Source organism: Apis laboriosa, unplaced genomic scaffold (genome assembly GCF_014066325.1).
Source record: "Apis laboriosa isolate Shangri-la unplaced genomic scaffold, ASM1406632v1 scaffold9_cov152, whole genome shotgun sequence".
Taxonomy (NCBI): Eukaryota; Metazoa; Arthropoda; class Insecta; order Hymenoptera; family Apidae; genus Apis; species Apis laboriosa.
Genome location: NW_025224966.1, coordinates 1,128,595 through 1,155,008, shown reverse-complemented (window position 1 = coordinate 1,155,008; position 26,414 = coordinate 1,128,595). Strand labels below are relative to the sequence as shown.

General features: G+C 51.0%; 2 protein-coding genes across 6 annotated transcripts in view; both read right to left on the bottom strand.

Moving 5' to 3' along the window:
- LOC122720014 (formin-2-like) overlaps positions 1–8,916 on the bottom strand; it is a 12,435-nt gene extending 3,519 nt beyond the window's left edge. The window contains exons 1-7 of one of the 2 annotated variants that reach the window (XM_043946409.1): positions 7,685–8,916; positions 6,806–7,211; positions 3,552–3,721; positions 2,266–3,475; positions 2,014–2,138; positions 1,639–1,926; positions 245–782 (exon numbers count right to left, since the gene is read on the bottom strand). In XM_043946409.1, coding sequence (XP_043802344.1) covers positions 245–782; positions 1,639–1,926; positions 2,014–2,138; positions 2,266–3,475; positions 3,552–3,721; positions 6,806–7,211; positions 7,685–8,185 — 3,238 coding nt within the window. In that variant the 5' untranslated portion in view covers positions 8,186–8,916. The remainder of the gene's footprint in view (positions 1–244; positions 783–1,638; positions 1,927–2,013; positions 2,139–2,265; positions 3,476–3,551; positions 3,722–6,805; positions 7,212–7,684) is intronic. The other variant, XM_043946410.1, reaches the window with a different exon arrangement.
- Positions 8,917–12,694: 3,778 nt separating this feature from the next.
- LOC122719706 (hemicentin-1) overlaps positions 12,695–26,414 on the bottom strand; it is a 40,767-nt gene continuing 27,047 nt past the window's right edge. For 2 of the 4 annotated variants that reach the window (XM_043945759.1, XM_043945757.1), the window contains exons 2-7: positions 16,519–17,980; positions 14,675–15,924; positions 14,388–14,556; positions 14,136–14,314; positions 13,574–13,849; positions 12,695–12,861 (exon numbers count right to left, since the gene is read on the bottom strand). In XM_043945759.1, coding sequence (XP_043801694.1) covers positions 12,701–12,861; positions 13,574–13,849; positions 14,136–14,314; positions 14,388–14,556; positions 14,675–15,924; positions 16,519–17,948 — 3,465 coding nt within the window. In that variant the 5' untranslated portion in view covers positions 17,949–17,980 and the 3' untranslated portion in view covers positions 12,695–12,700. Of the gene's footprint in view, positions 12,862–13,573; positions 13,850–14,135; positions 14,315–14,387; positions 14,557–14,674; positions 15,925–16,518; positions 17,981–19,785; positions 21,281–26,414 lie in introns of those variants that run through there. The other 2 variants (XM_043945756.1, XM_043945758.1) reach the window with 2 other exon arrangements.

Below are 26,414 nucleotides of genomic sequence, written 5' to 3'. Positions count from 1 at the left end.
ATAAAATATCGTATTTCGTGTATTTCGTATGGAAAAAAAAAAAAAAAAGAAAGGAACTTATAAAACACCCTAATAATTCTTTCTCTCTTTTCGTTTTCCAAATTCAAGATTTTATTATTTAAAAAAAAATATGATAGAGCAGAAATATCGTATTTCGTGTATTTCGTATGGAAAAAAAAAAAAAAAAAAAAAAAAAGAAAGGAACTTATGGGACACACCCTGATACATATATAATCGCGTTTACCTTCGAGCTCGTTCTTCAACCTGTCCAACTCGCCGGATAGATTTTCGAAATTTATGGTGGAAGCCGCCTCCATGTCGGCGGGTTCTGGAATCGGAAGCGGTAACGGCTCGTCGAAATTGTGATCCTTCTCCTGTGCCAACCTCGCCCTAACTATATAGTGGAGCAACGTGACGCCCGCCACGTTCGACTTCACGTCCTTCAATCTGCCTAGAATCTCGAGGCCGAAACCGTCCGCCTGCCCCCGCGTCCTGTTCCCCCCGTTCATGTAATTGCCGAACGTGAGGATCAACGCCATCACCCTCTTCAGGGAGCTCGAGTTCCGCAAGAAGTCGCAGGTGCTACGAAGATTCGTCAACTTCGACGAGACGTTCGAGATAGCGTCCTGGAACTCGGCCTGGAACATCAAACACGCTATCCTCTCCGTGAAATGATTGATATCGGCAAGTCTCTTGAGGAAAATCTCCGGTTGGTCGAGGGGGACGTCGGGATTCTCGGCCTCGAAAGCTTTTATATCCTCCAATTCTTTCTTCGTTGGCCTCTGCATGCAAAAAAAAAGGTGGAAGGTGTTGATTAATCGTCGTTGATCGACGTGGACACGGTGGTAAAATTTTTGCGCTCCAACGGCCACCACTCGAATTCGAACGGGGACAATATTTGTTCACGCTTGATTGTTTTGGAATATCGTAAATGGATTTCCTAAGCTCTTCGCGTATAATCTTATGAAGTTTTATCTCGAAGATCAGCGATGGAAATATTATTTTCAAAGTTTTTGAGATTTGTAAGCATGAAATACGGTAATGAAATTAGTTGAAGTGAAAACGAGTTTGATTTTTCGTTATCGAAATTAATTCTACTTGGAAAGAGATTAATAATAGAGAAAGCAACGATGAGGATGGAGATGAATAGAGGTATAAAAAGACGAAAAGTAAGAATAATAGTAGATAGTGAGTGTGAAAGCAATAGTTCAAATGAAAATATCGCGGAAGATAAGGAAAGTTTCGATATAAATATACCACGAAGAATGCAATTTGTACCGGCGAAAAATCTGCAGGACAGCAATTTCGAATATGAATGAATCATTACATTTTTTTAAACTATTTTTCATTGATGAATTTATTAATGAAATAGCGCGCGTATCAAATAATTATGCAATAAAAAAATTAGAAAGGAAAAATACTATTGCCCTACTATTGCCCTGACAAACTTGAGGATCTTAATAATATCGTAAAATATCACAACAATATAGACTTTCTTAATATATAAAGATACATAAGATATCGAAATATAAAAGTTTTATGCGTTAATTCGTGCGTGAAATCGTTTTAAGTTAGCTGTAAGAAAACATCGAATATTCCGCGAAATGCGTGGAGCGCAGAGTTAATATCGATACCTACGATCTCGTATATCTGTTGCAACGCCTCCAAATTGATCACGCTCGTGTCCAAATTGTAAACGGCGTTCTCGACCTCGCAGAAATCTACGCGCAAACTCTTCTCCAGTATACCGACCGTCTTGGACCGTTTCGAGTCGAGGATCTTGGCAGGCTGCACTTTAGACGGCCTCGTGGCCTCGTCCGTTCTTTTCACGGGCTTTCTTGACGCGGTTACCTGACGCGAGAAAAGGCCGGCGAACTCTTTCATATCCAAGTTTTTCTCTTCCTCTAGCTCCGCCCACAGCGGGATCTGCGAAACGACGACAAACGATCGATAAATAAATACTCCGCTTTCCCCCCTCCTCTCTAAAGCGACGACAAAAAAAGGAAATATTACGTGCACGTGCGAATCCGTAGCATCGGTGGAGCCACCACGCTCTGTCGGTACTACAGGTACCAATATCCTCGTCCAGTAAAGCGGTTTCATAGGGACCTCGGGGCAGAGTGGCTCCTTCCTCATACCTGAACGGAACGAAGAAGAAGAAGAAAAAGGAGAAGAGAATGAGGTTGTTTCGACGACAAACGGAGTTGTTTTAAACGCTTGTTTCTCCTTTCTTAATTTTTTTTTTTTTTTTGTCCCGTTACTCACACGCTCTGCTAGCCGGGTTCCAACCTCCGTGCGGAGGTGCGGGCAAAGGACTCGGTCCTTGCGACGATCCCTGACTCGCCGCCCCTGGCGGGGGCGGCGGGGGCGGCGGGGGCCCACCGAGGCAGGGCGGAGGCGGAGGCGGAGGAGGTGGCTGCTGCTGATGCTGCTGCCCGCCGGCGAAAACGGACGACGGTGGAGGTGGCGGGGGCGGTGGCACGCCGATCATGGGCGTCGGTGGCGGCGGGGGAGGTGGCGGCGGTGGCCCTCCTCCGGCGATCGGGCCCGATGCGGCCGAGGTTTGGGGCGGGGGCGGGGGTGGAGGTGGGGGAGGTGGCGGCGGCGGAGGTGACGCCTGGCGCAATCTTCCCGCGATCGGGGAGGGCGAGGATGAGGAGGACGGAGGGGGTGGGGGCGGGAGGGGTGGCGGGGGCGGGGGCGGCGGTATCGGGGAGGCGAGGGACGAGGTTTGGGACGGGGGCGGCGGGGTGGCGACGGGGTACGGCGACGGCACGGAGTACCTTTGGACGGAGGGCGCGGGCGACGGGGGTGGAGGGGGCGGGGGCGGCGGAGCGGTTGGGGCGGTGTGTAATCCTTGCGTGATCGGGTGTAGGATTGGCGGCGGTAACGGGGGTGGAGGTGGGGGTGGTGGGACCGCGGCGGTGGTGGAGGAGGTGGAGGATAAGGATAAGGGGGTGGCGGATGCTCGTTGCGAGGGGAGGGATTGCGTCGGCAGGGGTGGCGGGGGCGGGATGGAGAAGGACGGGGGGGAGGAGGATTTGTTGAGGGAGCGGTAGTCTAGGAAGGGCGAGGGCGGGGGAGGCGGAGGTGGAGGGGGTGGGGGCGGAGGGGGCGGTGGAGGAGAGGCGAGTTGCGGCAGAGGCGAGGGCGGCAGGGTGAAGGACAATCGGCCGAGCGGTGGTCCTCGAGTTGTGGTCGTCGGGTCCTTGGAGGCGGCGCTCGGACAACGGTCTCGCGAGTTGGCATCGTGGGTGGCTGGTGAACTTGGTGGCTCTGGAAGTGTTGCCGACGGCGACGTTTGGGTGGATTTACCTTGAGTACTCCTTCCCGCATTTTTGGCGAATTCTCGTAACCGTTCGAGTTCCTGTTTCAATAACTCCTTCTCGGAGTCGCGTCGTCCGTTGCCGGAAACTCGGTCGGAAGTTAAACCGACGGATACGGATGGCGTGTCCCCGTACTCGCACGAATCTTCCTGAAACGGGTGAAAATTGGAATTTAATTTAACGTTAGACGGAGAAGGCGATGAAGGATATTGATCACGGTGTTACCACGAAATCCTTGTTCCGGGCGACGCCATCGATTGTGATCGATCCGATGATACCGTCCGAGACGAGGCTGGAATATATTCTGGACGCGAATTGCTCGACTTCGGCCTCCGTGAGTATCGACTTCAATTGGTCCGGGAGGGCCGAGATCAACGTGCCAACGATACGTCTCTCTGAAAGTGTAGACGAAATATCTAAATGTTTTCACTGTGTTTCTCTTCGTTTGTTAATTTTCCTCCAATGTAATCTCACCCGATCGTTCGTTTCGAAATCAAGCAAAACTCGAAGAAACGAGACAAACATCGAACCTGTGCAATTCTCACTGAACGAGTACGACTTAATGACAAGCTCGTTTCTGGCTTCGACGCCATCGCAGTCTTCCTCTAGCATCTAGCTCTTATCCACATCTGTCCGATCCCTGAAGTTTTTTTCCAATTTCAAGATCGAGGCATGATCGATTCACGTTGATGAACTCAACAATGGATTCACTTCCCCTCGTTGCTTTCTACCAAAAATTTTGCAAACGCTTCGCGATAATGTTTGATCCCAGAGTTAACCTCTGACAGTAGTGAGATAATAATTGCCAATCGTATAACCAAAATAATTTTTTCTTAACCGAAATGATATGCTCCTTCCTGTTGCAACGACCAGCTACGATCCGAAAGAAACGCCACTCCGATAGCTTTCAACGTCATGTTGAAAGACTCGAGTTGAATTTTTTACCGATTTCCCGAAGAAATTTTATGCGAGAAACGAGGGCGTAATCATCGTTGGACGATGAAAACACGAACGCGACGCGTGGCGAATCACGCCTCCTCGATAAATCTTATCGTGTTCCTTATCGAAATGAGACGTCATATATCATGGATGAGTGTACATAGGTATTCGGTCTTTGATCTATGTTAAACTCGTGGATCGTTCGAGTACAAAAGTAGATCAAATATTTGATGAAATTTTATCTCGTATCTTGAAATTGCGCGGAAAATTATTTGAATTCGATTCGAACGAAAAAGTTAATATTAATGTCGACAGATTTATTATGATGCATCCTTTAATAAATATTCCCATGCACATATCGGATTGTATTTATGGATTTTTCGATCGCTATGAATAGTAGCCAAATTCATACATGAATTGCAGATTAAATAAAGAAAATAATAAGGTTAATGAAATATTTAGAATCATCTCTTTGCAGAGCAACTATAGACAAAAAGAATAAATAACGAGAAAAGGATAGAGATAGAGAATTCTTCGTCAGCACTATCTTTCGAATATCAAAGGTACTTCTTTACAAATCATTTTTCTAAAAGTATCCAAGAGATGGCGCTAATATTCAGTTCTTATTCTATCTTATCCTATTTTTTGAAAGTATATTTTTGATACTCAAAAAATAATTTTTATCCTATCGAAAAACGTTCGAAAAATATTGCAAAAAGATTAATTCTATAAATATATAGCAAAAGCAATTTATAGAATTAAGAAAACTATTGAAAAAATTGAAAACTGTTTAAAATTGCAAAATAAGTCGCAATATATAAGTACAGTAGGTAATTTATAATTAATTAATTTATAATTAATATGTTCTATTAAAGTCTATTTTCTGTTTATATTTTTATTTATTTTTTTTTCTTTTCATTTTTTTGTGCCTTCTTTTTCAATAAATTTTTCTTTTATAACTTTCCAACTCTATGAGTTTCAATATAGTATTTTCATAAATATTATATTGATTTGCATAATGGTTCTTTTATGATACTTTTAAAAAAATATTTGTTAATATCGTACAATATGCGCTTTTGTTTATGAAATGTTAAAATTGTATTAAAATTGATACGAGAAACTTGGCTGGAGTTTTAACTGCCAGATATGAGCTAAAAAATTTTGAAATTTTTAGTGGAAAACGAATTATTAATGAATTTTCTCTGCAGTATTTTTGTAATGATGGGAGATACTCTGTTTTTTCGCATAATATTGCTTTTCTCATTTGCGATCTCGTATACCTCCTCGTACATTCTGTTATGCTAATAACAAATCGGAGCTTCGGCGATCCAAACGCGAGATGGCGCTGATCTTCGAAACTTTTTAGAAACTCTCTCACTTACCGACGAAACATCAAATTCAACGATTTTAATAAAATTTAAAAAAACAAACGATTTGAATCTATAATTCTCCGTAATTTAAAAATCATTTAAGCATAAATGAATATGAAGAATATAGAGGTGAGCAATAAAGAAAAGAAGAAACATTTGCTTGTACGTGTTGTATACGTGTTTTTAATTTATATAACGAAACATGTTATATAAAATAGCAATTTATAGAAAATAAATTTTCGAACGTATAAAATAATATATGTAAAGAATGTAAATATGTGCATGCATAGATTCTGTTGAAATTTTTAATCAATATAAGCAAACAAAGAAGACAATAAACTTAATAAGAAACCATTTCATGGGTTTATATAGATTCTGTAAATACAGAAGGACAAGGCATCTTAAGAATAAGGAATCTCCAATGCCGTAAATGAAACGTGTACATAGAAAGGGCAGAAAACAATGAGTAAGTAAGTAAGTATTATATAGAAATATAGCGTCTGCGCTATCTCTTAAATAGAAGGCATCTCTACGAAAGTAGGTAGGTAAAATAGAGCGTTCAAAAGATGGAGCTGCGGTCAATTTTTTTTACTCTCTCTTTTTTTACTCCTTGAAAGAAATGTATTCAAGAACGTTAAAGGAACAGATGATGAATTCTTATCTATTCTTCTTCCATTTCCCTATCGTTCTTCATACTCTTCAATTTTTATCCTATCTCTATCTATCATTATTTGCTATATCCTTCTTCATACTTGCTCTTGTACTTTGAACGTCTACTCCCATTATTATTGAAACTACATCGTGTATCATACTTTATTGCAATGAAATATCTCAAGGACAAAAATTACAAATTAATACAAGAAATATTTTGTTATTCCATTAATTAATTATTGCAATCTAGAAAATCAAATTTTTCGATCATTATCAACGTTCCAATTCTATTCTAACCCAAATTGAAGATACTGAGAAGTGAAAAATCCAATGTGATTTTCCATTTCGTTTCCCCCTTTGCCTATCTGAATATTTCAAAACATGCAACAGTTTACAAACTGTTAATCGAATAAAACGGATGTCATCTCACGGATGACCGTTACTTCGAAACACTCGTTTCCTACTCTCGTGTATCGATTGCCGCGTTCAAACAGAGGAGAGGAGAACGAAACGGCTTACCGAAAAGCGGTGATACGGAAGAGGGTCCGATCCTGTGTTGATCTTTGGCCGTGATCGACGGGGTCTTTGCAGCTTCTTGCTCTTTCGCGGCAATCGCGGCCAATTCCTCGGGATCTGTGAACACGCTGTCGCTCGACGATTCTTGACTAGGCGGCATCGACAGCTCGGCAACGACCATGCACTTGTTGGCCAACCGCCACGAATCCGTGACCAGAAGCGTGGGTTCTTGCTTCTGGATCTGTTCCGTGCTCGCCGCTCCCTCCTTCGCCCTCGCGTCATCCTTCCTCGCCTCTATCGTCCCTCCAGATCCATCCTCGTCCACCTTCTCGATCCCGATCGATCTCTCCTCCCGCGCACAACTCTCCCTCTTTTCCGACCAATCCCGCCTGACATCCTGAGGGCTGACCTATTCGAAAAGGAAGATGTTAGAAGTCGAATATCTCCCTTCTTATCCTCTTTTTTCAACGACAATTGTACTTTGTCTTTGAGCAAATGATCGTTCGAGATCCCGATCCATTTAAATATTAGGGTTAGGAGAGAGGTCATCGTACGACGTCACGCAATTATTCGACGAAAATTCGAACTCCGTTCGATCTCGAGGCGAGGACGGTTTAAAAGACGACAAGCGGGTAGGAACGCGTGTGTCATCGTGCGTCAAACGTGCGTCGTTCTTGAATCGCCCCAACGTGGCGCCAGCCAGCACTGCGGTTAACTGCGTTCCGTCAACTGTCAAAACACCCCCCTCCTACCTTCCAACTCTCGACCAATTTCACGCGTTTCTATCCAAAAATCTATCTCCCTCTCTTTTCCTTCGAAACGAACGTAGCGGCGTTCCTCGCGAACGGATAAAAAAACGTGGGAGAAAATTTCGAAAAATACCTTCCTCTCCGCGGTGGAGGCAGGAGGCGGTTTCGGTGCTTGCCTCTTCTGGGTGAGCCTCTTCTCTACGCCGACCCCCGCCTGCCTGGATCCCTCCTGCTCCTGCTTCCTTCCAACCGTCTCCTCCTCCGCCTCTCCTCCTCCATCCTCGGCCTCCACGTCCTCCAGGCCATCCTCCACGGAGCCCGACGACGCGGTGCTCGCACCGCCTTTACCCTTCCTCCCTTTCCTCCTCGCGTCGCTCTGCAGGTTGCCCATCGCCTCGAACGACGGCGACGATTCCTCCTCGGTTGCGGCGACGAGACGACGGTGACGATGGGAGAAGGTGGCGGCGGCGGCGGCGGTGGTCGGGCTGGACGAGGGTAGAGGAACGGGCGCGGGCCTCGCGAACGCGGCCCTCGCGTAGAACACTCTGAACGTGTTGATACAGAAGCGGGCTATGCCGCGCATAGCCTTTGGACCTGTCCGCTGTGGCGGCACTGTCGCGGCTGCGCCCTCCATCCCGCCCCCTCGGTCGATACGCCGCTCGCCCTCGACCCAGCGTTACCCGCGGCGGTACGCGCCAGTCGTCGCCCGCCCTCTCCCCAGCGCGGTGCTCCTCGCGGAAGGAACGATCACCGGCTCCTCGATCGCTCGCCCCTCGTCGGGAAAGGAGGGACACGCGTCGCCACTCCCGTCCCCCGTCTCATATCCTTTCTCGATCGTGCGGGAGACGCGCGTATGTATATATGTATGTGTATACACGCGAGAGAGGAGTGTTTTCTAGTTGGATTTCTCGAGCATCTTCGACGAGCGACGATATGTTGTTCAATTTCGAATTATGGAATTTGGGGTTGATGAGTTTGGTTGTGGAGAGAGAGAGAGGGGATGAGGGTGGATCGGTGTGAAAACTGTGGTGTGAACGCGGTCTCGTTACGGGGCCGCTTTATCGATCGTTTATCGGCCGTTACAGTGGTGAGTGAGGACGCTTTGGTCGCTCGACAAACGTTCGCGAACACCGAGTCGATTCGTTGATTGCACGGTGAGAATGGTGGTAATAAGTTTTCGTGGATGGGAGGCAATTCCATTCGAGCGATATTTTCTTCTGTTTCTTCTTCGTCGTTCGAGGTTTTTTTTCGGACGAGCAGCTCTTCCTGTCCTGGTGAAAATTTATATAATATCGGCGGAGATATGTTAAACGATGGTTTTTAGAGGGACGGAACCGTTGAAATTCACTGTCGTCACTGTCACTTTTTTTTTTTTCTATCTCTGGAAATTTACGCACGAGAAACGAAACTAGCGTAGCGTACGACGATACTAACGATATAAACACAGGGGAGGGGAACTGTTTTGCATTGAGTCGTCATCGTTCGAAATGCGCAAGCTCGTGCAATCGGGATGCGAGAGACGCGAGGGGGGAGGTGTTCTCGAGGAAGGATTATCGATGTGTACGTTTTCGTTTCCGATAATAATCGGGGTGACTTTCAACAAGCCCGAGTTTTGATTGCTTCGATCGTTCGTTCGATTATCGTTTGATTACTCCCGAAGGTAAGTTTCGATCGAATCGGGTGGAGGATCGGGTTTTCGAAAGGAGCAACAACGGGGACGTTGTTGTTTTATCGTTTATTTTATATCGCAACATAAAATTTGTACAAATAATAATTCGTAATAATATCGTAACTATAATGGACGATAATTGATATATATATATATGTGTCGATCGATATATATCAATTTCAAATTTGCACGCGACACGCATGCGGCGGACGTGATGCGCGCGCAACGCGACGCTTTGAGCGTCCTCTGTCGACGCGCGTAGAGCACGCGCTACACGCGTAGAAATCACTCCGACCGACACTCGGTATGGCAGGGACCTTGTTCGACGATGCGTATCTTCTCGCGGTAACGCTTCCGTTCCCGGAAACGGTGAAATTTGTTTGGTCGGGAGGTCGGTCGGTCGGTCGGTCGGTTTGTCGTTGAAAACGGCGGAAGAACGGTGATTTCCAATCGCTTCCGGAGACGATGTAGTAGCGGTCCAAGATGTATCGAGAAACGACCGAGAATCTACTCGGAGACGTATTTTTTTTATTTCGTCCTGTCGCGTTTTTAAAATTGTGGATAAAATTTGAATATATATATCAACTAGAAGAAAGAAACGCGTGGATGAAAAATCGTATAGAAGTAAAATGGAATAAAAAAAAGAAAAAAAAACGAAAAGGAATTTCTAATAGCAGCGAATAAAGGAGACACCGTCCCGCGGTCGATAAAAAAGCTCGCCCGTTCTCCCCCAGACGATAAAAAAAAAGAAATCATCTTCGTAACTCGGCGAAGAAATGAGATCACAAGTCGAAAGGAACGAACACGATCCGGCTGGTCCTTTTTCTTTTCTTTCTATCCTCCTCTCTTTCTCCTTTCTCTCCTTTATCCCTATATATCTCTGCGGCCTCCCCTAATAGCGCGCGTATATTTTGACACGAGTACTAGAACACGAATTGAAACACGATTTTCGTCACGAACGTCGACGGCGTTCGCAAGAGCGGTACAAAAATAAGAACTTCAACGAAGGTCGCTACATTACGCGATATTTCTAAAACGCGCCGCGTTAATACTACGAAATTAAAGGAGCGCACGGATGCGCGAGACAAGAAATATCCTTTCAACGTTAAAAGCGTAGCTATCGTTAGTTCGGATTGGAACCGCGATAGTGAATTCTCGCGGTTTTCTAACGCGAGACACGGGCAACGCGTCACAGAGTATTCCATCGAGTATTCCACTTTCTCTTCGCTTAATCGTCCTTCTCCCCTCGTGTATACACGTGCTCGTACGGAAACACGTTACGGAACGAAAGGAGAACGAGGCTGTTGGAATTCTTCGTTGGAATCCCTCGGGCTGTCCACAACACGGCCACGCGTCCCACTTCGGTTAAGTACTGATACGTTTACCGTTATTTACAACAGACGAACGTTCGAAAACGTTGCAGTCAGGCGAAATCGATCGATCGCGCGCGCGCGAGCGTGCACGTATCGAATCGCCGCCACTGTCGAACGTCAGACTTATTGCTTAAGTTACTAAAAGCGCGTCACGGCGCAGTCGAGTTATGGTACATGACATACAGAAAAATGTCCCCCGATCGCGGGGATCGTCGCTCGAGTCGACGGCATCGTCCACGATATAAAAAAGTATAAAATGCGTAAACGCGTCGAAACTCGAACGTGAGCGATCGAATTCCGCGAGAATCGTCGAGACACGTTCGAGCCCCGACGTTACACGTAAATACACACGACGAATTACATACGTCGATATTTTCTCCTCTTTTTTCTCTCTTTCTCTCTCTTTCTCTCCCCCTCTTTTTCGTTTCCAACTTTGTTCCTCGAAATGTTTATGGCCTCTTATGGCATCGCGTCAGCCTTTATGCGAGAATTATCTTCTCCCAAGACTCGATCGTTCATCTTTGTCGCGAATTACTTACACGCTACTTAAATATAATACACAAATCGAACGATATTATCGATCGGCGAGAAACGAGTTTCACCCTTCTTTTTTTTTTCCTTTTTTCTTTCTTTTTTCTTTTTTTTTCTCCTCTCCCCCCTCCCCCCATTCCCTTCTTCCTCCTCCTTTTCCAAACGATCAGCTGCCCTTTAACTTTCACAATTGTTCCGACAAAATGATCACTCGAAGCGTTTGGATCCCGTCGTTGTCCGCGAATTCGTCGGCCCTCTTCGAGGATTCCCCGTCCTTCAAAGGGTTCCTCGTTGGCCCGTGCTCGCACCCCTCCGCTTCCGCTCTCTCCTCTTCAGGCGCTCGCTCCTTCGATCCTTTCGCATCCTCCTCTCTCGCGTTCATTCCCCCCAACGCGGACACCGCGACCGTGGTCGTGGACGTGGTCACGGTACTCGCGATCGCTCTGTTCGACGGAACGCTCGAACTCCCTTCGAAATCCGAGTACGTCGTCCCCCCTCGAACCTCGAACGGGAAATCGCAGCGGGTCTCGGTATATCTCGCCGACGCGCGACGATCGCTCCTTCCTTGAACGAGCCTCGACAAGCGTTCCAAAGTTCGCGCCCTCGCCTCGCAATTTTCTTGCGATTGAAACGTTGCCCGACAACCGGAAACGTCCTTGCTCGAGGAGGACTCGACGCCGACTCTCGAGCGAAACTCGCGCTCGAAACTCTTTAACGATTGTGTACCGACCACGATCGAATTGCCACCGTCCCCGAACTCGGCGATCGGTCTCGTCGGATCGACCATCGACAACGTCTCGACGCGACGCTGCTCTCTTCTCTCTTGCTCCGTCCTCGGAACGTTGCTCCGTGCGTTGTTGCTTGCCACCGCGTTCCCCGCTTCCGGCACCGGATCCAATTGCCCGACGCACTCGAATCGGCGAGGCGACAACATCCCGGTCCCGATCCCCGGATTCGTCCCGAACCTAACCGATCCGAGGTCGATCCTCGCGGCTGGCGTTTCCGCCCCGGCGATGCCCAACAATCCCGACTTGTCGATGCGGCGAACGGTGGGCGGCGAGGCGCCGTCCGGATGCTCGCCGTCGTACGACGATCTTCCTCGGGGATGGGAGGCGCGTCGCGCGGAATACGGATGATCCACGGTGGGGGCGAAGGGGGGCGCGTTTACCGCGTACGTTTCTCGATAGGAAAAGCGCAGAGGGGTGGTGGGTAGGGGGTAGAGGGCGGTAGTTGCGGTGGGATTCTCGGCGATTGTTATCGTCATCACGGTGGTTGTAGCCGCGGTTGCGACTACGTTGGGCGACGGGAAGCCGGTCGCGCTAGGCGAGGCGATCCTCCACGAGGATGGCGGCGGCGCAGGAGGAGGAGGAGGCGGAGGCGGAGGTGGCGGAGGAGGAGGAGGAGGTGTCGACGACTCCAGGGGATTCTCGATCACGATCTCCATCCTGTGGCGGGGGGGAGGGTCGCGCGACGGTACGTCCACCGGATGATACGCGGGGCCGGTGGGTGCGGCGTGGTGCTATAGCCACGTGGTGCGGGTCGTGGTTGTTCCGGCTCGCGAGCCGGTAGGCAGATCTCAAACGATTATCTCGCGGATGATCCGCCGCCCCCGGCTGTTCGGGGTCGAGTATCCCGATTCCAGGCTCTCGTCGTACGACAGGCTGACCTGCTGCGGCGGCTTCGCGTCCTCGTCGTAGTTCTCCTGATAGGGTAGACCGGACACGTCGTAAGGCGAATCTGTCGGACAAACAGACGAGTGTACGTAGAGAATGAGAGAAAAGAAAGAGAAAGATAGGAAAGAGAGAGAATGCTCGGCGCGCAGCGTACGTGCAACGGGAGCGGAATGAGGAGGATAGGTGGTCTCTCCACTCGCTGGGAAGAACGTGAAAGCTCTTGGGAATTTTAACGGTCTCGAATTTGCTCCTCCGCCTCAGTAAAGCGTTTTTCCTCGATTTCCTTCTCTTCCTTTTTTTTTTTTTTTTTTCCTCTTTTCGTCGCAACTGTTCTTCTATACCCCGTTTAAGAGGTATAATGTCTTTGTCTTCGAAAAAATTGTGATCGTTTTCCTCTCCCCGTCGGAATTCGGGACACGACCCTTCACGTCTCTTTCCACCCCCCTTTCTTAAATCCCTGCCCGTATTTGACACCTTGGTGTACAAACACGCCGTAAGACAATTCGGTAACGAAAGAACAAAAATGGCGGATCACTCGATCACCGAGGAGAATTTCTAATATCCGGAAGGACTTCGGTGGAGGAGATCGGTTTATTAAGCCTGTCGGGGAACTGTCGAAAACACTGTTGAAACATTTTTCGATCCCAACTTTTCGTATAACTAAATTGCTCGAGAACTTGCGACAGATAGAATTGAATGTTCTCATCAAGGCGACGATGGTGGTGGAGAGGACGATTGGGGGATGGAAGGGGGATGGACCAAAGAATACTACTCACCGACGTGTTTTTGAGACTTTACGACGGTGGCGAATGGTTCCGAGCAAAACTGCTGTCGACTTAGATTATGGCTCTCCCTATAATCCTCCCTCTGGGGGAGGTAATGAGGGTGGGTCGGGTAATCCGACTCGGTGGTCGCGTATCCGGCCAGGTCGTAGGGTTGGCCGACCCCGTTCGCTGCGGCCGACTTCATCTGCCAGATCGAGTCCTGCGAGTTCACCGAGCCCCCGTTATTCGAGTTCGAGTAGCTGTTGTCCATGTAGCCCATGTTCACGCCTGTGAAACCAAACCAATATTATCAACCATATATCCTCCGTACATTTGTGCGATCTCGAAGAAGAAGAAGCTCGAGTCGAGAAGAGTTCTTTCCCGAGAACGATTGAATGAAAGATTGAAGAAGAAAGGGAGGAAGAATCGTCTTGCACCACTTTTTTAAATATAGAAAAATACTGAGTGGGTAGAAAGAAACGTTAAATTGCACACGTGGAGACGAGGAAAATTTCTTTCCTCCTATTATTCCTATTGCAAAAATTACTAAGAAAGAAACGTTGTTTCTGCCTACCGTTGATGTTGTGGTTCGGTTGATGGTATCCGTAGCCGGGTTGCGAGTAAGCTGGGGTCTTGGAGTCCTCCATGGCCAGAGCGTGATCCAAGCTGTGCTCCAACGCTTTGTTCTCCGCGTAGTAGGGCGGCGGTGCCTGGCTCTGCTGCCCGTTTCCTGCTACGAGGCTCGGCCGTACCCTGGAACGAGGGATCGAGGTGGAAATCGTCCGATTCGAGGTTACGAGTGAACCTCGAGGCGGGGCACACTTACGCGTTCGAGTCCATCTCGTAGTCCTTGGCTTTGGTCGCGTGTTTTCGACGACAGCGGCAAAAGAGCAAGAGCAGGGCGGCGAACAACAGGAACACGGCACCGCTCACCACCAGAGCGATCAAGGTTGGCGTGGCGAGTGCGCCGGCCTGGGCGATGTACGACGGGCCGACTGGCGCGAAAATTCAAATTTCAAAAATCAACTCGGCTCGATCGATTCTCACCGTGAGATTCCCTCATCGAGGGAAGAGGGGGGCGGGAAGAAAAAGAGAGGGGGCTTGTGTACTCACTCTTAGCCTCCCCGTACTCGCCGCACTTCTGCCTGTCCGCCTTCAGACACAGCCTGACCCTTAGCCTGGGCTCGTTCGCGTCCAGGGACTCCGGGTCGTCGAGGACCCCCTCCCTCTGGGTGGGCGCGCTGCCCAACACCTCGAGCGGCCACTCGTCGAGGATCCTCCACTGGGACTCGTCGACGGAGGCGGTCGACGGCCCGTCCAACTTCTCGATCGAGGCGACGAGCGAGAGGCAGGTGGCCCCCACCCCGATCGCCAACATGCCGCTCTCCGGGTCGTAGCTGACCCTCAACGGGGCCGGGATCCTTGCCACGGCGGTGGTCGCCGTCACCTCGTCCGAGTAATCCGAGTGGTTCTTGGTGTTGTACACCTTCACCTTGAACGTGTACGTCTGGTGCTGCTCGAGGTTGGTCACGTTGCAGGGGTTGGAGCGGCGGCAGTCGAGCTCGAGCCATTGGCCGGCGGGCGGCCTCGGCACGGCGCAGTCGGGCGCCACGATCTCGTCGCCGGCACCCGGCACCCTCCTGTACGAGACGAAGTACTTGGTGATGGGCAGGCCGCCGTCGAAGCCGAGCTCCCAGAGGAGGGCGACGTGGGTCGGGCCGATGTCCATCGCGGTGATGTTGATGGGCCTCTCGGGGGCCCCCTTCGGCTGGAGCCTGATGGTCGAGGTGATGCTGCCCTGGGCGTTGGCCGCCCTGCAACTGTAATCCCCGTAATCCAACTCCCGGATGTTGGTTATCCTGAGGACGGAGGTGTACACGTCGTAATTGTCGCTGGTGGTCGAGATCTCGTAGTGGCCGTCGCTCGAAGAGCCTTGGAGGCTGGCGGCGTTGGTACCGAAGCTCCACTGGAACTCGGGCTTCGGCCACGCTTGAACCTTGCACGCAACCTCGGCCGTCTCCCTCAAGTTGTACGCGACCTTTCCGTGCTGGTGCAACGCGATGGGCTCGTGCTCCACCTTCAGCATCATCGTCGACTCCACCTTCTTCACCTCGTTCACGAACACGCACGTGTACTTGCCCCGATCGCTCGCCACGATCTCGTCCGTCTGCGGCCTAGCGTGGCCCAAGAAGCTCAGCGTCGAGTTCACCGTGATCACGTTCCCGTGGCCCTCCGACGCGCTGGTAGTCACCTTGTACAGCCTCTCGTCCGCGGTCAACTCTTGGTCGTCCTTCAACCATCGTACGCTCGGACGGGGCTTCCCTTGGGCGACGCACGACACTTGAAACGAGGACTCGCCCACCCTGGAATATAATTTTTTCCTTTTTCCTCGAAAAGAAAATTCTGCTTCCATTCTCTTTCCAGGAAGGAGGGGACAGAGAGAGAGAGAGAGAGAGAGAGAGGAGCGAAGATACGCGAGTAAATAAAATGGACGGTTAATTTTCCCCTCTTCGTCGTTAAAAATACAGGAACGGATTGTAGGATCTTGTATCGCGTCCTTCCAGAGAGGGAGTATAATATTCCGGAGTATTTTTTAACGGCAAAGAGACGGTAATTAAGCATTCCGTTTCCGCTCTTTATTATTCTTATTACGTCCCGTAATTGTAATTGCGATCCCGTATCGGATGTGTTGTACCAAGATGAATTTTTTCCCTCCCCCCGCGAGGGGAGAAAGAGAAGGATTTCTCGTCTCCCTTACCTCCCATGTGTATATCTCCATCCCTCTCTTTTTTAAAAATCCCCAGAGGTTAGCGACCGACCCAATTTTCAACGCCGACAGCGATATCTTAACTTTTCCCCTTCTCGAAGAAGAAGACGAAACGGGAACGAAAGAGAGACAGAGACAGAGAGAGGAGAATTGGAGGGAACTGAAAAAGACGAGGAAACCGGATACTCACTTCCTGGTGACGTGCGGTTGCAACTTGGTGAGTATCTTGGGCGGTTGGTGGACGGTGAGGTTGACGGATGCCGCCTCGCCGTTCCCGATCTCGTTGGTCGCGTGACACTTGTACGTTCCCTCGCTGCCCAAGTGGACCGAGTCGATCTCGTATTTGGGGCCCACGTTGACCGAGGGCATCGACGTTGTGCCGGACTCGCCCTCCTTCCACCACTTGTACCTAGGCTCCGGGTAGCCGGCAGGGCTCGCCATGCACGTGAGAATCACCTTGGATCCCTCCACGGCCACGGGGGAGTCGGGGGTGACCCTCGCGGGGCCAGGTTTGTGCCTGACGCGGACGGTGAGCCGCGCGGTGGCCGAGTAGTTGCGCCGCTCGCCGCCCGACGGGTGGATCGTGTTCACGGCGCGGCAAGTGTAATTGGCCGCGTGGTCGGCGGTGACGCGGCTCAAGCGGAGGATCGAGCCGAGCTGTCGAAAATCGGGGCGGCCGTCGCGCAGCCACTCGATCACGGAGGGCGGGGGATTGGCCGTGACGTTGCAGTGGACGGTGACCGTGTCCTCGACCTCGGCGATCCTCAGGGGGTCGCCCTCTATCGAGACGGTGGGCGGATAGAGCACGTCCAACAGGAGGGAGCTCTCCCCCCTCTTGCCGAGGCCGTTGTCCGCCTGGCAGGTGTACTTGCCGGCGTCCTGGACGGCAACCCTTCGTATCGTGTGTTGAAAGCTGGTCGCCACGAAGCTGCCGTCCCTCCACCACCTCACCATGCCCACCGCAGGTTTCGAGTCGACGCGGCACTCGAGGTTCGCCGTCCCGTTCACCTCCACCTTGAGAGGGTTCTCGGGGCCGACGGTGACCCGGGGGAAATAATTCACGTCGAGGGTGACCGTGGCGTTCAACGTCTCGCCCTCGCGCATCGCGCGATTCCTCACCACGCAACGGAACGTCGCCCTGTCGTCCTCCTTCTTCGGCTCGACCGTCAGCGCCCTGCCCGAGTGGAGGACGGCCGTCTCGTTGCCGCGGTACCACCTTACCTCGGGCTCGGGGCTGCCGCCGTTCGTGTTGCACTGCAACTCGAGCTTCTGGCCCTCCGTCGCGGAGGCCGAGGTCGGGGATATGGTGGGCGGCCCCGGCGCCCTGAGCACGGTCAGAGTGATGAACTTTCGATGCAGGTCGTGCCCCGTTCCGCTCGCCTTCACCCGACACTCGTACTTGCCGTTGTCCCTCTCGTACGAGACGTTTCTTATCTGAAGGTCGTAGCGACCCTCCTCCAGATTCATAAACACCTTGTACTGGGGCGATAACGAGAGATTGTCGATCGCGGCGTTGTCGTGATTATCGTTCGTGTGCGTCAACCAGAAGCACGTTACGTTTTCCCGGGGCGGGGAGAAACGGCACTGCAGCTGTACCGTCGACCCCTCGTGCGTGTCCATCTGCGTCTCCTCCACGCGACCCTGTGCCGCTGCTGAAACACATCGAAGCGAAAGGAAACCGTTCGTTAGAAAAAAAAAGAAAATAAAAAAAACCGAGTCTCATTACTCCCCCCTCCTCCACTATATTTTTCATCGAGCTCGTTTTCTTTTCATCGCGCCACGTGCATTTCCTCTGTTTTAATCAGCTATTCCCGTGCGACAGTTTTTACGATTCGTATATATATATATATATCTTAGAATATACGCCAAGGAATCGTGATTTCAATTGTTATCGATGTACGTATAGATGTAATATATATATATATATATATATATACGGAAAATGATGGACGTCGCGACGGAGCGACGATCCGTCGGTGTCTCGTCATTGGGTCGCGTAACGGTAAAGCCACCGGTTTGACTTCTCGTTCGTATCGCCGAGACCTCACTTCTTCATCTTCCTTCGTCTTTCCCCTCGTTCGCGACGTAAGCCCCACTCCCTCGTTTCTTGGTTCGTTCGTTCGAAGGGATCGTTTCCCCTTTGCCTCTCCAACTACTTCACCCATACCACCGTCCGTCTGTCTCTCTCTCTCTCTCTAACCTTCCTCTCACCTTTACGCGCCCCGTGCAACCCATCTTTACTCTACCTATGCACGAGTCTATATTTACGTCTGCTTGTCTCTCTATAAATCCATCGAGACCGTTCTATCCGTCTTCGTTCGTCTCTAACCCCCATCTTAGCTATTCATCGACCCATCGTAGTTTACGTTTTACCCGCCTTCCCTCCCCGCGTTTCTCGCCGTGGCTTGTTTACTTTTCGATAGCACAGCTTTCTTGCTCGCGTGCCATCGAGCCGATGCTCGATTTCTTCTATCGGGACACCAACCTATACCGTGTTATGTTTTCCTATCTTTACGAGCGTGCATGGAACGTGGTCGAACGAGCTCCGATTTCGATGTACATATACATATACGTATAGATGTATATATGTGCATACATATATATACATATATATATACATATATTTAGTTACTTACTTACTTACTTACTTACTTACTTACTTAGCTGTATCGTCGAAAAATCGATCGAACGGATCGAAACGAACGAGCATCGACGTTTCTCGACGGTTACGCTAACGTACCGTATTATATATCGAAGAAGCAGCTGCAAAGCGAGACGCGGCGTTAACGCGTCGCTCGTATACACGGAGACACCTGTGGCAGCCCGGCTACGTCACGAAGCCTAATACCGTCGCGGTGTCGTTCGCTATTTCTCGAACGAGAAGCTGTTTAAGCGAGCCACGTTCTGCATACCGAAACAAATTTACGATCCCGTCCGCCATCGAGAGCAGCTCGGTCGAATTTGCGTTTAAAGCGGTATCAAATAGGGAGAGAACGTTCGCTCTATACTTCGTTCCATATAATCCAATCCGTTGGTACGAAGTCGAGAGAACTGAAATTACACGCGGAGTTTCCATTGGCCGAGGCGAAAGGAGGCCTTCTCGGCCTCGAGCGCGGCTCGGAACGGGTTTGTTAAAAGGACGCGCAACAAAACTTGGCTACGAACTGCGACATACCGACACGGCACGTCGCGAGAGTCGCGACGCCATGCAAGGACTCTGTTTCTTCTGTCTTCTCTCCTCTCCCGGTGTGTGAAAACAGTGTATTTCGTCACGTATCGTGACGACACGACGCTGTGTAATATCTTCTCGGAATTATATAGGAGGAAAAAATTGAAAAAAAAAAAAAAAAAAGGAAAACTAAGCTATTTTCCTCGAAAGCGGATAAATGGAACGATTTCGGAACGAACGTAACGAGAAGCGAAAACGAAACTCTCGATCCCCAGGGATTTTACTCACCGGGATGCAGCAGCAACAGCAGCGAAGTAACGGCGATAATCGTCGTAGTTCTCGACGATCGAATCCTATCCATTCTATCGGCAAAACGAATTCCACGAACAGTTCGAGTGGAACGGAACAACGAGACACGCAAATTGCGCGGCTCCATTCGCGTTGGAGGACAGAGTTCCGCGTTGCACCGACTTTCACCGAGTATCGACGATGACGACGACGCTGCGCGAATTTTGCCAGCACGCGGCATCGATGATCGCATCGATCTCCTCGATCACGCTCGCCAACACACCCAACGACTCACTGCACCTATCATATCCGTATATTCGTTCTATTCGATCACTCGTCTCACTGTCACACCTTTTCTTCTCACTGTATCTCTCTCCCTTCGTCGAAATCGTTGGAACGGAGATGATAAGCTTCATCGGTCGTGATTCCTCCCTGAGGCGATCGTGTCTTCCTCATGCACTCGATGCACCCGCGATGTACGAACAATCACGACTACCGGCAAGGTAGATCCGCCGAGTGAAAAGAGCAGTATCCCATCGTCGCACGGTAATTCCTCACTCCGGGAGAGATTTCTCAAGCGTTCAACGGCGGCATTCTGTATAGGCGAAGAACGGCGAGGCTCGCACGCTGATTTCCATCGCGGGCATCCGTCCGTTTCGCGAAACGGACGAAAAAGGAAGGTTTGCGCGCGATTTCAAAACGCCACGTCGCAACCGTCCGTCCGAAGGCACTCCTTTGTTCGAGGCTTGCACGTATGGTCCGATACCTAAATATCTAGGCACACGTTCTCGTGCACTTCGGTGCGAATAATCTCCTTCGTTGCTCGATCGTACCGACCGTATTACTTCGCACCTGGAAGAACGTCACTTTCCCCCGTCCGTTTTTGCGACAGACGATTGGCCGATGCAAAAATAGTAGCAACGGACACGCGATGAAAGGAGGGAAAGCGGGACAAAAATAAAATGGAAAAATGTGTCAAGAAACGGGAGAAGAGGAGACGATCGTCGACAACAGGTACGGGAAAAAAACGTGTGAACGAACGTTGAATACCGGAGGACGGAGTTTGATTTGAGAATAAGAACACTTTGCGACAGAGACGTAACCGAAGTGGCGTTAAAAAAAAAAAACTCGAACTCACGGAAAACGTTAACGCAAACACACTCGACGAGGGTCGCGCAACGACTGAGCTTGGGGTCGCGTAGCATCGCCGCTACCCCCCACCGGTCGCCTTCTCCCCCCGTACGTCGCATCCCCCACTACGGCTTGGTGCGCGCAGCGCGCAACGTACATACATTACGCATACAAGCATCGGTTGGTCGGTCGGTTGGTTGTTGAGCGATGCACGCTCGTCCCAAGTATACCGTGCATACTACGTAGGTATACGTAGGCACGGTGTGTCGGACGGATGGTGGTGACGATGATGCTGGCTATATGGTGGCGAAGGTGGCAGCGGTTGGCTAAGGAAGACGAACGAACGAGCGACAAGGACGGAGAAAAGTAGCGCGAAGGAAAGAAGGATGGATTGAAAAGGGAGGGAAACGGAGGGAAACGTGCAGGGCATGACGAAGACGAGGCAGTAGACGAGGCAGAAGCGCGGGGGGAGGGGAAGAGAAGAGGCAGTGGTGGTTAGAAAAGGTAGACGGCGCGAGAACAGCTTGCCCCCACCGACCTATGCGGCAGGTGGTTCTTACCGCCATGGGCTAGGAGGCCCATGGGACTGCCAAACGTTCGCGCGGCCGTCTGTCGCGCTCGGCTTTTTCATCGGCAACCGACCTGCTATCGACCCCCGCGCAATTCTCTCTCCGCCAACGGTCTCTACAACGCACGGACAATCGATCGAGAAACGAATAAAACAAATAGTCCTCCTACCTACCTAGTTAGACTACGGAATTATTTAAAACAGTTTGGAAACGGAGAAAGAGAGGAAAAACTCGAAAGATTTTCGGACACCTCGGGTGCAGCAGGTGTCCCCACCTTTTTTTTCACGGCGATCGAGTCTCTCTCTCCGCTTCGATTCATCCCGCCTCGCTATATACCTGCCTTCCAACTTTCGTCCATCTGCTTCACCCAGAATTCTCTATCCTTCTAAGAATACGAATAAATGGATTCCAAGGCGGAGGATACCTAAAGGTGCGTCGGACATATGGCCCGCGTGAAAATCCCACCCCCGCACGAACCGTGAGAGAGACCGTGGAAACGAAGGGTGAGTGCGAAATGAAATCGAAGCCGGGTCTCGAGGACAAGAGGGAGGAGGAGGGAAGGGAGGAGGAGGAGGAGGAGGAGGTCAGAAACGAGTCTCGACCCGGTTGGTAGGTGGACTCGGCCAAGGGGAAACGTTCGTTGCTCGATCGGTTCCACGACCGTTTTAAAAGTCGAACGGAGGAGAGGGAGGGGGGAGGCGAGATTTGCGCGCGAAACGCGTGGAAAATGCGCTTAATTAAACGGTAACGATTCCGCCGATTCCGCCCCGTTAACGAACCTTCCATTCCCCTCGACCCGAGGAGGGACGGTCAGCGGCCGATAAGCCCGGCAAAATCGTCGAAATAATTGCGGCTGTGGTAATTGCGCTACGACCGATTTCTCCCCTCCCCCTCCTTCTTCCCCCACTGCGCCCTCTCCAACTTTTCACCGAGCGATTAAAACGCGTCGTGGACGACGTAAACGTCCGCGTTCGAAGCGTGCTCCTAGCCACTTCGATTCGATCTTGCCGCCGAATCGAAGTGCATTTGCGCGAAAAAGTGTTGTGCACGGTGGAGAGGATGGTAGGCGAAGAGGGAACAACCGGACCTCGCGCAGCCTCCCGTGGCTGCCACGGCCAGTCACGCGAACCATTAAAGATTCAAAGGCCCGGGGGCCGAGCGAAGGAGAGGGCGAGCAGATGGTCCCCGAACCGAGAAACGAGAATCGTGGAGAGAGATCTTGACAGAGAGAGCCGGGAGAGGAGCAACAGGCCGGGCTCGGGCCCCGAAAGCGGCAGCAGCGAGGGGGCGAGGGGGAGGAGGAATTACACTAGGAAGCGGCAACACCGCCGCGGCGCGGTTACGTGCTACGGTCGTGCCGGTGACCGAGAGCTCCGACCCCTCACCGCCACACTCTTCCCTCCACCACCTCTCTCGCAGGAGCTTCTTTTCTACGCGCCCGTCCTCCCTCTCCCACGTCCTCTTCTTCTTATTCTTCTCCCCCCCCCGCCCCTCCTCCCCTCCCGCTCCCCGCCGCCTCTTACCTGTTGTAGGCCGCGCTCTCCTGCCCGTTCGCAGCTTTCCAACCTTCCAAACAACGTCACGTCCGACAACGTCGCAACTTCCCCGATCTCGCAACACCGTCGAGCCTTCGCCTCGGCACGCGGGAGCTGGCAACGCCGCTGCATCAGGCCCCGACACTGTGTTCTCCTCCAGACCCAGCCACCAATGCCACCGCTCTCCGCTCGACTTTCTTACCGTTACCATTCCACCACGTGCACGCGTTGTTATCGGCGCCAGCCTTTGTTCCACCATCGACACGGCTCGACACGGAGGCGACGATATTCGTCGTTTCGTTTCGAACGAGAGGTGTCTCTTCCCCCGCGTCGTCGAATCGTTGATCGATCACGTTCCAACCCCTAATCGTGGAAGCAACGTTTCTGCGTTTATCCGTTCCATAAATCGTGTCCCTGTATTTCTCTCTCTCTCTCTCGAAAGAAAGAAAGAAAGAAAGGAAGGAAGAGAGAAAGAGAGAAAACTCGTTTCCATTCCCGGAACTGTTTCCCGTTCCCAAGTATCGTTCTTTAACACCGCCCTATTATTCCTCGCTTCAAACGACGCTCCGGCTCCCCTATTGAACTCTCTTTCGAGGTCTAATTGGCGGCCAAGATTAGAAAACGCGCCACGGATCGGAGAAGAGTGGCGAGACGGAGTGGCGAATATCGCGAGGGCGTAAAAAGCCCCGCGCCATTAACAGAGACGCGAGATATTTGCTAAGCCGTTACCGCTCCTTTTGTCTCGGTCTCTCTACAATGGAATAGGTCCAGACGCGAAACCGGTCGGCTCGACCCTCTCCCTCTCCCTCTCTCTCTCTCCATGGCGTATCGCGACGCCATGGGCGAAGCGACGGAGCGCGATGCCTTCGAAAATGGATGCCGAGCAACGACGATGCCAGCCGCCGGTATATGGAACGCATCCACCTACGCCCCATACGAGCGCGGTCGCTTTCCTTGCACGCTACTACTACCGTCCCCGCCTTTCGTCGACCTTGGAATTCCTGATTCTCTCAGCCGTCGTTCGCGTCCACCGCGATACGCGTAGCCTGCTGCTCGAACAAATACGAGGTTTCCAACCTGGGTGGAAACCTCGTCCTCGAATCGGACGCGTTACGAGACGTTACGCGTATACCGCTAGTCCGATACCGATATTGGGTGGACCCCGTTTCACGCTCACGTGAACACACCTATTTAATCTTTTTTCTCTCTGTCAAAATTAAACGCGAAAACAAAACTGGCATTTGAAAACGAATTATTACGAATTATTTTCTTCTCTTCGTTCGATTGTTCTGGGACACCGTGTATAACGCAACGGTCCCTGTCCCGGTTCGGGCGTCGAAGACGATGGAAAAGGTCGTCATCTCGCGAGAAAGGAGAAGCTGAGTAAAACCGCATGGCCCCGGGAGAGCCGCGTGTAACAAGAGGCTCTTTCATTTCGTGGCCGCAGAAAACGGTGGATCGACGACAAAAAACTCTCTCTCTCTCTTTCTCTCTTTCTCTCCTCTCAGGCTCGAGAGCGCTTATCTCTCGTACGTATACCGTGAAGAGCATTCCTGGAGTTCGTGTTGGCGAGGCGAGCGGTGGTCGGTCGGTCGGTCGGTCGGTCTGTCTGTCTGTCTGTCGGTGTTCGACGTGGCGTTAAAAGCGAGGGCGGGAAAAAAAATGGAAGGCGTGACGAGATGAGATGCGGCGGGAGCGGGCATCGGTCGAAACCGTGGTCGTTTACGAAATGAGAAAGAAACGTGTAAACGACGTCGGTTTCGAGAGGCCGATAAGAAAGAACACGTGGCGTGTTGTTGAAACACCGGATAACTAAGAAAGCCGGATATCGCGGCTGTTTCTGTTACTCGACAGGAATAACACTCTGGCCGGTGTTTCGAAGCGAAAACCGCGCGCGAATCGCGGACTCTGACCACTACCTATATTTGTAGACGAACCACGGCGAATCCACAGCGAGGAAGGACGGAGGGCTTTCGAGCAAAAGCGACTGGCCAGCCGAACGAACGGAGGAGGAAGAGAACGAGAACGAGAAAGAGAGAGAGAGAGAGAGAGAGAGAGAGAGAGAGAGAGAGAGAGAGAGAAAGAGGGAGAAAGGTCTTGGGTTCAACGTTTCCTAAGAGAAGATCGAAGTTAAATTTAACCCTGTTCGCGTCACGGTACGCCAGATACCAGAACAGTTTCCACACCGAACACCGTCAAAATTCTCTTCGATTGGCGTTGTTCGATCGATGGAACATGGATATGATGATGGTCCGTAGGCGAAACAAAAACGAGACTCCGCTAGTAGATACGAACCGTACGGACCGAAAATGCGTTCGCGTACGAGAGAAGAAAGAAAGAAGGTCGCGTTTCCGCGGAAAAGATCGCACGACGACCTACTCCACTCTACTCTCTTTCTTTCCGAAATGAAACGATCTCATAGATTCTCTCGTTGAGAAAAGAAACAACCAGGCAACCAGGATCTCGAAGGGGAGATCGAAAGATAAGAAAGTGGGAGCAATTAAGAGGTGTGCGTATGTGGTGTATGTGGACCGATCGAATCTTGGGAAAACCTCTCCTCTCGCGTCTCCCTCGACTGACACGAGTCAAAGTCTCTGGGGACTTAACCGATAAGGAAGACGATATATCGGTATTCTTACGCCTATGCGTTGTCCAATTATCGTGAAAATTTCCCGTCTCGTTTATCTTTTCTCCATTACTTTTCCGCCTCTCGTCCCTTCCACACTTCCGATGGGACCCCCGCACCATCGCACGAGCCTCGTTGCGCCCCGTGAAACAATGCGAGTACGTAGACACGTACGTAAACGCACGATAGATAGATACTGGTAGGTAGGATCCGACATCGTAGTCGCTTCCCAACGCCGGCCAAGTAGCGTGGGATACGTATACGAGCTTGTATCACGTGTCTCCGGTGTGCGTTTCTACGCGCAACACGCATCACGCGTATACGTAATGTACGTATCTCCGCGCTGCTGGCGTGCCTACGTGCCTGCGTGGCTGCGTGCTTAGAGAGCCTCCTGCTTCCAAGCTTTCCTTTGTCTCCCCTTCGCGGTTTTTTTCCCTTTTCTCTCTCTCTCTCTTTCTCTTTCCTTTTTCTCCTCTCCCCCCTCCTCGAGAGTGGTCGAACGTGACCGAGCGACCTAAACGCTCTCGACCTCGCCACCGAAGTCTCGCCTCCTCTCGCGTCGCCGTTGTTTTGACGAACTGCCGGAAAAAAGTAACGAGCTTTGCCTTCGTTTACGACCGTAACGAACTCGGTCCCCCCTCCAATCGACCGAAGACCACTAGAAACAAAAGCAACGGCACACACGATCGAAACTGGTAAAAATCGAGGCCGTTTCCACGCATTCGAATATACGTTATTCGAGGAGAATTCGCTCGTTTTTAGTATCGT